This window comes from Sus scrofa, chromosome 6, assembly GCF_054392235.1.
Source record: "Sus scrofa isolate SSC_HxYL_T2T_F1_AM1 chromosome 6, Sscrofa_HxYL_maternal_Yorkshire_Landrace_v2.0, whole genome shotgun sequence".
NCBI lineage: Eukaryota > Metazoa > Chordata > Mammalia > Artiodactyla > Suidae > Sus > Sus scrofa.
The window spans coordinates 7,899,032-7,910,514 of record NC_139388.1 but is presented as its reverse complement, the minus strand read 5'-3'; the positions used below and the strand labels follow the sequence as shown (position 1 = coordinate 7,910,514).

At 44.7% G+C, this 11,483-nt stretch overlaps 2 protein-coding genes across 6 annotated transcripts in view; one reads left to right on the top strand and one right to left on the bottom strand.

Moving 5' to 3' along the window:
• The window catches only part of BCO1 (beta-carotene oxygenase 1), a 176,915-nt gene that overhangs the window by 99,069 nt on the left and 66,363 nt on the right, over window positions 1-11,483 (top strand). The window contains exons 9-12 of one of the 4 annotated variants that reach the window (XR_014804786.1): window positions 5,791-6,004; window positions 7,287-7,366; window positions 8,944-8,993; window positions 9,158-9,296. The gene's annotated coding sequence lies outside the window, so the exon portion shown is untranslated. The remainder of the gene's footprint in view (window positions 1-5,790; window positions 6,005-7,286; window positions 7,367-8,943; window positions 8,994-9,157; window positions 9,297-11,483) is intronic. The other 3 variants (XM_084958113.1, XM_084958114.1, XR_014804787.1) reach the window with 3 other exon arrangements.
• The window catches only part of PKD1L2 (polycystin 1 like 2), a 101,719-nt gene that overhangs the window by 76,723 nt on the left and 13,513 nt on the right, over window positions 1-11,483 (bottom strand). For both annotated transcript variants that reach the window (XM_084959469.1, XM_084959471.1), the window contains 2 exons: window positions 9,758-9,905; window positions 1,066-1,295 (listed from right to left, as the gene is read on the bottom strand). In XM_084959469.1, the coding sequence (XP_084815595.1) occupies window positions 1,066-1,295; window positions 9,758-9,905 (378 nt within the window). The remainder of the gene's footprint in view (window positions 1-1,065; window positions 1,296-9,757; window positions 9,906-11,483) is intronic.

Below are 11,483 nucleotides of genomic sequence, written 5' to 3'. Positions count from 1 at the left end.
AGTCACTCAGTTTGTAGAATGAAAAAGATTATCTTAAGTTTTCTGGGTGCACATAAGCAGCTCTCTTCAGCCAAAAAGGACACCAGAACGGAAAGGAGCCCCGAGGATTGTGTTTGAAGCCCCATTATAGCTCCATGAAGTTACTGCTCTGAGTGGGGCTCCAGGGGGTGTGAGGTTGGACTGAGCCCTGTCCTCACCTCCACAGCTCTGTGCCACTCAGTTTGTTGCAACAGGCCTCTGTCTACATCTCATGCTGGGCCTGGGCCTGGACAAAAGCTGCTAACTTGAGTGAGGATGGGTTTTAGGTGGGAGGGCCTCTTTTGTGAGAAGGGGTTATGTTCAAAATATTTAACTGAAGCGGCATGGGCACCACGGAGAATGATGTTCTGATAAATCAGAAAGGACATTGCGACTCATCCAAATGGATGCTGTGACCAATTAGAATGGACGTTGTGACCAATGAGAAACATTGCTATGACCAATCAGAAGAGATGCTGTGACCAATCTGGATGGATCCCGTGACCAATCAAAATGAACATGATGACCAATCAGAAGAGAAACTGTGAGCTGTCAGAATGGACACCAGGGGCTGCTGTGGCTGTACCACTGTGTGCAGCTGAATATCAGCCCTAATGAGGGCAGCATGACTGTGTCCAGGCTGGTCAGTGTGGGCTGCAGTGAGGTGGGCTCAGGCCCAGCTGGTAGCACTGCCCCTCGTGTTCACACTCCCCTAACAGGGAGTGGCGTGGAAGTCCAGCTCTTTTAATGGGACCATGGGCTTGCCAAGAAGGGTCTTCAGAAGAATGGAAGCTCTCACTAGCTTCTTGGCCTTGTGTCTTTGGCCAAATTTCTAAGCATTTCTTCCTTTGTAAAATGTATTGGGTGGGTTAGTATATATAAAACACTTAGACCCGTTCCTGGTATACACTAGGTATTCAATGAATGGCAGAAAAACCTAACTCCACGAGTGATTACTGTTCGTGTTTATTGCAATACTGGGAGCTGGATGGATAGATTTGGGGCAAATCAAAGTTGCCTTGACACTGACCACTTCTGCAGACTCACCTCCATCAAGCTCCACCTGAATCCACAGAGGGTCCCCGAAGACTGCCTGGCACAGAGGGCTGGTGCCTGACGTGCACAGACCAGAGCACCCAGTCACACGGAGCCTCTCCATTCTGTCTCGCATCGTCACTTGCTTCTGAGCCGTCACGTGCCACTCACTGGTCGTACACTCAGCGAACACGGTGAATTCCCCAGGGGCTGTGAACTGGTGGCTCACGCTGCTGGACAAGCTGCCAGCAACAGACAGAAATGAGACCAGTGTTGGAGACACACAAAGAGGCACATTCACACGTGGGTGCATAGATAAAAATGAGGAAAACCATGCTCCACAACCAAGCCAGGCTCTCGGTAAAGGTTACCTTGAGACGTCCCAGAGCAGGTGAGAAGTGGGGGCAATGGCCCTGATTAACCAGGGAGTCGAATATTTGCCCGCAGGTCCGGTTTCTGCTATTTGTTCCCGCTGTGGCTCGTATAAACCCCCTCCCTGGGCTTTCTTGCTTCGTATAAATACTCTGACCCAGCCTACCTCAACAAACCTTCTGAGCCTTGTTTTCTCCATCTGTAAAATGCGATCAGAGTCCAAGCCTATCAAAATTGTGGGCATGTCTTGCTTCTCATTTTCCTGAGGGGACTAATTTAAGATCTCCAGAATCTCCTGCAGGGATCCATGTGACCTCCCTTCCTGTCCACCTCCTCCCCTCCTGCCACTCCCCCCTTCTCTCAGACCTCTTTCTAGTATCTAGAGCACATCACCCCAAGGCCCCAAGTGTGCCGCTCTTTGCTGGGAATGTTCTTGCCCATCCCTTTACCCACGCTCTTGTTCTGCCTTCAGTTCTCAGCTTAAACATCACCTCCTCAGGGAAGTCTTCTTAGATTCCCAGAACACCTGCTGTAGCTTCTCCTAGGTGACACACAAGTGCTTGCTTACTCACTTCTTTCTCATGAGGCTGTGAGCACCGTGTCTGTCTCCTTCTCCCTCTATACCTGGCACCCAGAGCAGAGCCTAGCTCATGGTGAGTGCTTGAGAAATAGTTTACAAATGGACACATTTGTGAAAAAGCTTTGAGAATGTTGGTGCCAGCCAAGACAGAGTTAGCCCATGGCAGCCTATTTCTTCCATTGATTTTAACTAAAGACCTGAACATAATACAAAAAGAAGCCACTCACAGATGCTGAAAAGGCAACAAGAGCAGGCAGATTGGGGAAGAAAGTCAAACATTTAAGAATCATCCATAAAGCTGAGAGTTTCCTATTTTATTTCTGTTCTTTTTTTTGTTGTTGTTAATCTCCTTTATCTCTTGACTTTCTCCCTAGGGTAGCCTGTGTCATGACTGCACAGTGAGTGAACAAAACAAAAACTCTGAGAGAAATCCCCTCTATTTAGCCAGGGACCCAGGAAGAGAGACCAGTGAGGCTGACACTAAAGAGGAAATATCCAGTTTTGTTTTATGTTGTTTCTCTCTCTCTCTTTTTTTTTGGTCGTTTTAGAGCCACACCCATAGCATATGGAGGTTCCCAGGCTAGGGGTCAAATCGGAGCTATAGCTGCTGGCCTGTACCACAGCCATGGCAATGTGGGATCTAAGCCACCTCTGTGACCTACACCACAGCTCACAGCAACGCCGAATCCTTAGCCCACTGAGCAAGGGATTGAACCTGCATCCTCATGGATACTAGTCAGATTCGTTTCTGCTGAGCCACGGTGGGAACTCCCATGTCGCTTCTCTTTTTTGTCTCTCTTTTACCTACCTCAGGCTGTCCACTCTGTCAGCTGCACTGACTGTGTGGGGGTGGTGCAGACACCAAAATCCCTAGGAGAAGATCGATCTTTCTATCCAGAGGAACCATGAAAAGGGGCCTATGGAGGCTGGAGATTGTGGGGAAAGTCCTGAAAACGGATATAGAAGAGGATTCCCTAATTCTGTGTATGACCCAGCATGATCATGAGCTTACCCAGAAACTATGCATGTGCAGAACAGACCCAAAGGAACATAGCAGCATAAACCAGTACCCTGCATGGCACATGAGTGGGACAGGCCCTGATGGCTTTGGAAACTGAACTGGCATGGGGACCACTGCTCATAGAAGGCAAGTCAGAATGGTCTGAACCTAGCTGGTTGTTTGCCTGCTAAAACAAAGCAAACAAAAAAACTAACACTTTCCAGAGGATTTTAAAAGGACCCAGAATCTCAGAACTGACTACCCCAGATGTCCAGAGTACAATACAAAATTGCCTGATACACAAAGAACCAGGGAAATGGGGCCAAATTTCAAGAGAAAACAACCAGTAGATGTCAGTCCTGAGATGACTTGTATTGAAATCACCAGACTTTAACCCATCTGTTATAACTGTGCTCCATGAAGTAAAAAGAAACCCTCTTGAAATGAATGGAAAGACAGATATTCTCAGCAGAGAAATAGAAACTCTTAAAAAGACCCAAGGGGAAATTTTAGAAATGAAAAACACAGTATGTGACATAAAATATGACTCATCGGATGGGTGCAGTGGCAGAACAGAGATGGCAGAGGAAAAGGCCAGTGAACTTGAAGACAGAGCAAGAGATAATATCCAGTCTAAAGAACATAGAGGAAAAATATTGTAATATTAAAAATAAGCAGAACATCAGCAATCTGTATAACAAATGGTAAAATGTTTGTGTTATTGGAGCATTAGAGAAAAGAAATAGATTGCTGTAGAAATATATATTTTAAGAAATAATGGCTGAAAACTTTCCAGATATAGCAAAACACCTAAGTTGAAAAATTCCAGAAGCTCCATGAAACCCCAAATGGGAAACAAAGAAACTTAAAGAAAATCCTGCCCACATCTATAGTAAACTGCTGAAAATCAACAATTAAAAAAACCCCTTGAAATCAGTCTAAAAAAATGATACACTCCATATAGAGAAAACAGGGATTTGAATAAGTTTCTTTGGAATCTGCAGAGGTCAGAAGACAGTAAGTGACATCTTTAAAGTGTTGAAAGAAAAGAGCTGTCAACACATAATTCTATAGCCAGTAAAAATATCTTCCAGGAATTAAAGCAAAACAAAGACATTCTCAGGAATAAAGAAATTCTCCAAGAGATTTTGTTGCCAGAAAATCTACTTTAAAAGAAATGCTGAAGGAAGTTTTTCAGCAAGGGAAATTATATCAGAGGGAAACCTAGAATTTCAGGAATGAAGGAAGAACGTATGAAAAGGTAAATACCTAGAAATGCAGGCTCCCCCCCCTTTTGAGTTTTATGTATATAAATATCACTGTTGAAAGGACTTTTCAATGTATCTAGATATCCTTCAGTTAACAATGATAATATAAAAGATGCAGGCAGAATTCCCGTCGTGGCTCAGTAGTTAACGAATCCGACTAGGAACCATGAGGTTGGAGGTTCAAACCCTGGCCTTGCTTGGTGGGTTAAGGAGCCAGCATAGCCATGAGCTGTGGTGTAGGTCGCAGACGAGGCTTGGATCCTGCTTTGCTGTGGCTCTGGCGTTGGCCGGCAGCTACAGCTCCGATTCAACCCCTAGCTTGGGAACCTCCATATGTCGTGGGAGCAGCCCTAGAAAAGGCAAAAAGACAAAATAAATAGATAGATAAATAAATAATGCAGGCAAAAATGCTGTATGTTGGTAAAGCCTTAACATTTTACGAGAAGTGTAAAAAATATTTAAAATATTTACTCTAAGTAGATTGTGGAAGATTTGATGTGTATATTGTAATCCCCAAAGCAACCACTTTAAAAGTAATACAAAGAGATATAACCAAAAAAGCCAATAGCTAAGCTAAAATGGAATACTGGAAGTATCCAAGTAATCCAAAAGAAGGCAAGACAGAAGAACAGGGAAAATTAAACTGAAGGTGCAAACAGAACACAGACGACAAAATAGTAGACCAAAATCTATAACAATAACTATATTAATTGTAAATGGTCTAAACACAGCAATTTTTTTTTCTTTAGGGCTGCACCTGTGGCATATGGAAGTTCCCAGAGGGTTCGAATCAGAGCTACAGCTGTCGGCCTACACCACAGCCACAGCAACGTGAGACCTGAGCCGCATCTGCGACCTACACCACAGCTCAAGGCAACCCTGGATCCTTAACCTGCTGAGCAAGGCCAGGAATTGAACCTGCATTCTCATGGATCCTAGTCGGGTTCATTAATCACTAAGCCATGAAGGGAACTCCCTAAACACACCAATTACTGTGCCAGATGAGATTTTTAAAAAACAAGATTCACCATATGCTGTCTACAACAAGCCCATTTTTGGCAGGGGAGGGAGCTCTACCTGTGACATGTGGAACTTCCTGGGCCAGGGGTTGAACCTGCACCACAGTAACCACTGCAGTGGCTCGAGTTGCTGCTATGGCATGGATTTGTTCCCAGGCCAAGGAACTTTCACATGCCACAGGTGCAACCAAAATAAATAAATAAATATGATGATATAGATAGGTTGGAGGTAAAAGGATCAAAGAAAGCTCTCACAGGAAATACGACTCAAAAGAATGCTGGAGTGGCTATTATTAATATCAGCAATGTAGACTGCAGAACGAGAGAACTCATCAACTCTTTAGAGAAGTACGAAGGATGGTTTTGAATCCAGACTGTTTTTCAGTGATCTGTCTGGATGGAAGAAACAATTTCTTCCATTCTCTAGACTCTGGCGCCAAGTAAAATTGCCCGGGGTTAAAGAGCAGAGAAATGGATTTTTCCTGATTTCTCTCCTAGGGATCTCACCCAAGGTTGCAGCCCAAAGTGGCTTTAGTAACTACTGCCAACAAAGAGAAGCTCTGCTCGGAGTACAGCGTAATGGAGACAACAACTTAGAACTTCATCTTATGATCCTAGGACCCACCAATTCCACTCCTAAATATAAAGCAACAGAAATGTGTCCATTGTGCATGAAAAGACATGTACTAGAATGTTCCCAGCTGCACAACAGGTAACAGTCCAAATGGGGAACCACCCCAGTGCCTGTCAACAGTAGAATGGATAAGGACGTTGAGGAATATTCATACAACAGAATGCTACGCAGCAGTGAGGAAAAGGAAATCCCGATTATACACAACGATATGGATAAATCTCAAAAACATACTTACTGAGCAGAAGTGAGACGCAAAGGAAAGTGTACAGTGTGATTCTATTTGTATCGTTTTCAAAAAGACGTCACTATAATCAGTGACGTTAGAAGTCAGTATCCTTAGGGACCCACACATCCTGAACACATCCCCTTGGGTGATGGATCATGATTTGTTTCTTTTTCTTTGTTTGTCTTTTCTAGGGCCACTCCCACAGCATATGGAGTTCCCAGGCTAGGGGTCTAATCAGAGCTGTAGCCACCAGCCTACACCACAGCCACAGCCACGCGGGATCCGAGCCACGTCTGCAACCTACACCACAGCTCACGGCAACGCCGGATCGTTAACCCACTGAGCAAGGGCAGGGACCGAACCCGCAACCTCATGGTTCCTAGTCGGATTCGTTAACCACTGCGCCACGATGGGAACTCCATGATTTGTTTCTTGATCTGGTGCTGGTTACATGGATGAGTTCATTGAGTAAAAATTAATTGAACTGTATCTTTTTGTGCACTTTTCTGTATACGTCTTATGCCTCGATAAAAGGTTTACACATTAGTTTGAACCTTTCTCACTTACTGATTTGTATACATTGCTTTGATACTTGACATGAATGAGATACAACCTAATGGGAAGGAAAGGTCCACTCTAGCCTCTCAGCTGTGCGGGGAAGTGATGCTGAATGAAGGCCCAAGAATGACGGCAACCCCCAAATCTGTCAGCAGATGGCGCTGAGTTACCCAGCACTGGACTTGGACGAATATCACCTTATGCAAATTGTCCCTTAAGGCGCATAATATAATTTCAGAAATATAGAAATTTACTCACGGCAACAGAGAAATGAAACAACTTGCCATGCAAATGAACACAAGACATGGGAAGTGCAAGGCGAGATGGAGCTTTTAAAGGAGAAATCCGTTGATATTAAGCTGTTTCTGTTTGAGGTTGGATCCTATCCCATTATCTCATGTTATTTATCTAGGATGGAGGCGGAGGGTCCGATTTGAAAATGCCCTCCTCTTAGCTTGAAGAAATATTAAGCAAAAGTAGGAGTCCATACAAACATATTTTAAAAAGCATGGTGATGTTCACAGAAAATACGTGACTTCCGTATACTTAAAATTCATGCCATTTTTGACAACGTAGATTGAGTGCTGAGGCTGCTAGTGCTGATAAGGAAGCATCAGAAGTGTATCTCCCAATGGTACTAACAATGACAGAAGAAGGTGAGTGGATAGTTTCAAGGTCTATCAAATCTTTGAAGTAGACCAAACTGGGTTATTTGGTGGGATGATGGTGGAGCGTGTCACCAGCTATTTCCTTTTGAAAGAGGAAAACAATGCCAGTGGCTTTCACTTACGGTGAACGCCCAGAGGGATTGTGAATGTAAAGCATGGCTTATTGCTCTTTCTCTTAGATTAGGACAAACGTGCATCACACAGAGAATTCCAAGGAGTAGTATGATAAACACCCTGGAACTTACCATCCAGAGCAGACAACTATTTGCATTTTGTCCCATGTGCTCCAGTTTTTAACTATGTTTGTTTATCACTGGAATGTCCTTGTGTAACTAAAGATCTTAGCAAGGCTACAGCCAGTCAATTTTGACTTTTGCCAAATGCAAGTTGTTTAAAATTCAGGGACTGAAAGATTGGGTAACTCAGCATTTCTTGTCAAATGGACGAAATGGTAGCAAAGGGGAAGAAACCTGCAGAACAGTGCCATGGGTACTGGTATCCCTTAAACTTTTTTTTTCCCGACAGAGCATCTTCATATATAATTTCTCATTTTACTCTTTGCAACAGTTAAGACTGCCATCAATATAAATGTGACAGGGAAGGAAGCCGAAACTCAGGGATTCTTTCTGGTTTTATATCTGTGACTAGAACCCCAGCCTCCCTACCATTTAATTTGGTGGCATGGGACAATGCCTGAGGCCCCAGAGGATGCTGACTTTGAGACCCGAACTCACTGGCTCAGATTTGGGCTGTGGACAGGGCTGGTCCTCTCTTTGTCCCAGCCTACCAAGGGCTTCCAGAAATGCCAGGTACCTCCGGGGCTGGATTCAGAACTTCTAGCCCCCACAGAGCAGAACCGGAGATGTTTTGGGATTAGGAGAGGGATTTATAGGCCTCCTTGATTTCCCTGGGGATCCATGTTGAACTGGGCCAGAACCTAAGGAGGATCTAGAACTGTCTGGGGCACCCCTCCAGCTGGGGTCACCCAGCAGGGCAGAATGGAGCTGGCCACAGGCCCAAGGAGGACTTTGAAATGTTACACATGTATTCAGCTGCCTTCAGGTTGGGGAGGTCATGTTCCCTGGAGGATGCAGGGCCCAGTGCCCTTGGGCCCCCGAAGCTGTGTGCTGTGCTCTCCACTGGGGCCTGAGAATCTGAGCTTTGATTCCGGGCCAGCCTAGCTTTCCTGGCTGTGCTATTCCAGGTGGCCCTGGCTTGCCTGGCTGAGCGGCCATTCACTAGCTGCATGGCTCAGACAGTGCTCTGGACTTGTCTAAGCCTCAACAGCTTTGTGAAACCAGATGATCATTATCTAGCTTGGCACCATCCAACAGAAACTGTGTGAACCACACGTGTCATTGTAAACTTTCTAATGGTCACATTGTAAAACGTGAGAAAGAACAGGTGAAATTAATTTTAATAATTTATTTCCTTTAGCTCAGTAGATCCAAAATACTCTCCTTTCAATGTATAGTCAATATCAAAACACCACTTAGCGAGATATTTTACATTCTTTGGTGGGGAGGGGCTAAGTCTCAGCATCCCATGTGCGTTTCCATTTACAGCACATCTCAATGGAGAACAGCTGTATTCCAAGGGCCTAGAAGCTCATATGGTGAGTGACTATTATACTGGACAGCAGAGCTCTGGCTCAAGGGGTTGTTGTGAGGATTAAGTGAGATCATGTGTGAGCGTGGCTTGACTGGACGATTATTAATTATTATTATTATTATTATTATTTTCATTATCTTTTCCAACAAAAAATACTCCTACACCTAGGTGAATGTCTTCACCCTGTTACTGATATCTTGGATGGTGACTCGAGGAAGATTCTACCAAAAGGACCCATCTCTCCCATAATGATTCAAGTGACTTTCTTCACTGAGAAAACCTGTGAGCACCAGTTCCTCCCATTCTGGTACGTATGACCCTTTGTCCTGTGGCTCTGCCATTCCTCCCATCAATAGGTGGACACTACTTCTCTACCTGTTCAGTTTGAGCTTGGCCACAGACCTTGCTTTGGCCAGTGGGACATTAGAAAATGTGATACAAGTCATGATTTAAGAGTGCTTGCCCATTGGGCCTTGCTCTCGCTTGCTGCTGGAAATTTCTGCCTACATGCACATGAGGCTAGGCTAGCCTCTTGGGTGATGAGTGACACATGCCACTAGCCGACATCCAGATAACTGCCAGACATATGAATGAGGCCGTCCTAGACCATCCAGTTGAGCTAGTCCAGGCAAGAAAAGGCACCGAGCTGATCCAAAGAACCATGAGAAATAATAACTATTATTGTAAGTCACTAAGTTCGGGGATGAAAACTTATGCATTGAAAGCTGACTGATACATCCCGACTCAAGGCTCAGAGATTCCTCTTACCTGGGAGGATAGTAGGGGTCAAAAGTGTGGCCATCTCCCATATTGATGATACAGGACAGGTTTCCGATGTAAGGAGAGAGGAGCCATGTCAGGGAGACGGTGACGTTGTCAAAGGTGAAACTCTCATTGGACACCGTTAGATGCAGGCCTGCCGATCAAAACGCAGAATACCATTGGCCATCGCAAAGCAAGACTGCATGTTTAAAACCTACTCTCTTCTATTTACTTGCCCTTTATTTTTAGTGGGTTTTTTTTTAATTTTTAAAATTTTATTTTTACTTTTTAAAGTTCTTTTCAATTTATTTTTCATTCTTAGGTAGTACATGACCAAGATATAGAAATTGAAATGTACAAGATACAGAAATTGAAATGTACAAAAGGGTCTACAGTGAAAAGAAAGCCCTCCCCCACTGCCACTCCCTCTGTCCCCCAGTTCCGCTCCCCAGACGAAACCGTTGTTACCAGTCTTTTGGGTCACCTTCCAGAGATACCTACACACAAAAGCACATATATATTTACACAAATATAAATATATACAAATGGTGTTCTGTTCACTATTTGGCACCTTCCATTTTTTTTTTTTGTTACATAGTATATCTTATAAATTGTTGCTTATGAATTCAGCCTTGTACTTTTAATAGCTGCACATTGTACCCTAATTTATTTAACCAGGATCCACGGATTGTCTAAACTCCCTATTTTATAGGGAGTTCACGCTTGGTGCATCAGGTTAAGCATCTGGCATTGCCATAGCTGTGGCATGGGTTCCAGCTACAGCTCAGATTCAGTCTCTGGCCCAGGAATGTCCATATACTGTGAGTGCCACCAAAAACAAAACAGTATTTCATAATGTTTAAACAGATAGAAAGCAAAGCACCTTTTGGACAATCTCCTCAGCTGGGGGCTGATGGATTATTATTAGCCATTTAGTGCACAGCAGGTTTTATAAAACCATGAGCTTTGAAAGTTAGCCTGTTGGATGGGGAGAGGGGTAGAATTGTGGGGGTTCCTCCAGCCCTCAGCTAGTTTGTAAAGCACACTCTTTGGGTTTCTGACACAAATGAGAAGAGAAAAGCTCTAAGAAGCCGAATGCTGAAGAAAAGATTTTCTTGCGATGGTCAGAAAGCCATGGCGGTCCTGACTGGTCCTGATCCACAGCCATCTGAGGAAACTCAGGATGCTGGCAGGCCTTTGTGGGCACAGAGGCTGGGGAGTGAATCAGGACCAATCAGGTGACTGCTGGATAAAGTCCTTCCCTTCCCAAATCAGAGACTGATGGCGATCACAGGGAACAGGACATTTGAAATCAACACTGGGACAGAAGATCTGGTCCACATGGTGGCCAGACTTAACTCCCCCAGTGCCCTAAGCTACGCAGCTGTCTGGTGACAAACACTGGCTGATCTCCAAAGGGCAGCCTTTGTCCATGAGCAAAACCACCAAACAGAAAGTGCTGCCAAACCACATGGCCTCAGTTCCCAGAAAATAGAACGAGGCACTCCGATTGTTCTTATTCCACCCACGTATAGTCAGTCCGCATACTTCACCACCCTCCCGACCTGTGCCCCCTCCTCTGTGCAGCCCTCCCGCTCCTGCACCCACAGGCCGTACTGTCCTGCATGGCCCCCGGGGGACCCCGACCTTCCCTGACTCAGCTTTTCCCTTCAGAGCTCACTGCCCCAGTGCTCGCGCCCTCAGCAGAATTTGCTGACCGATTAATCGGTTG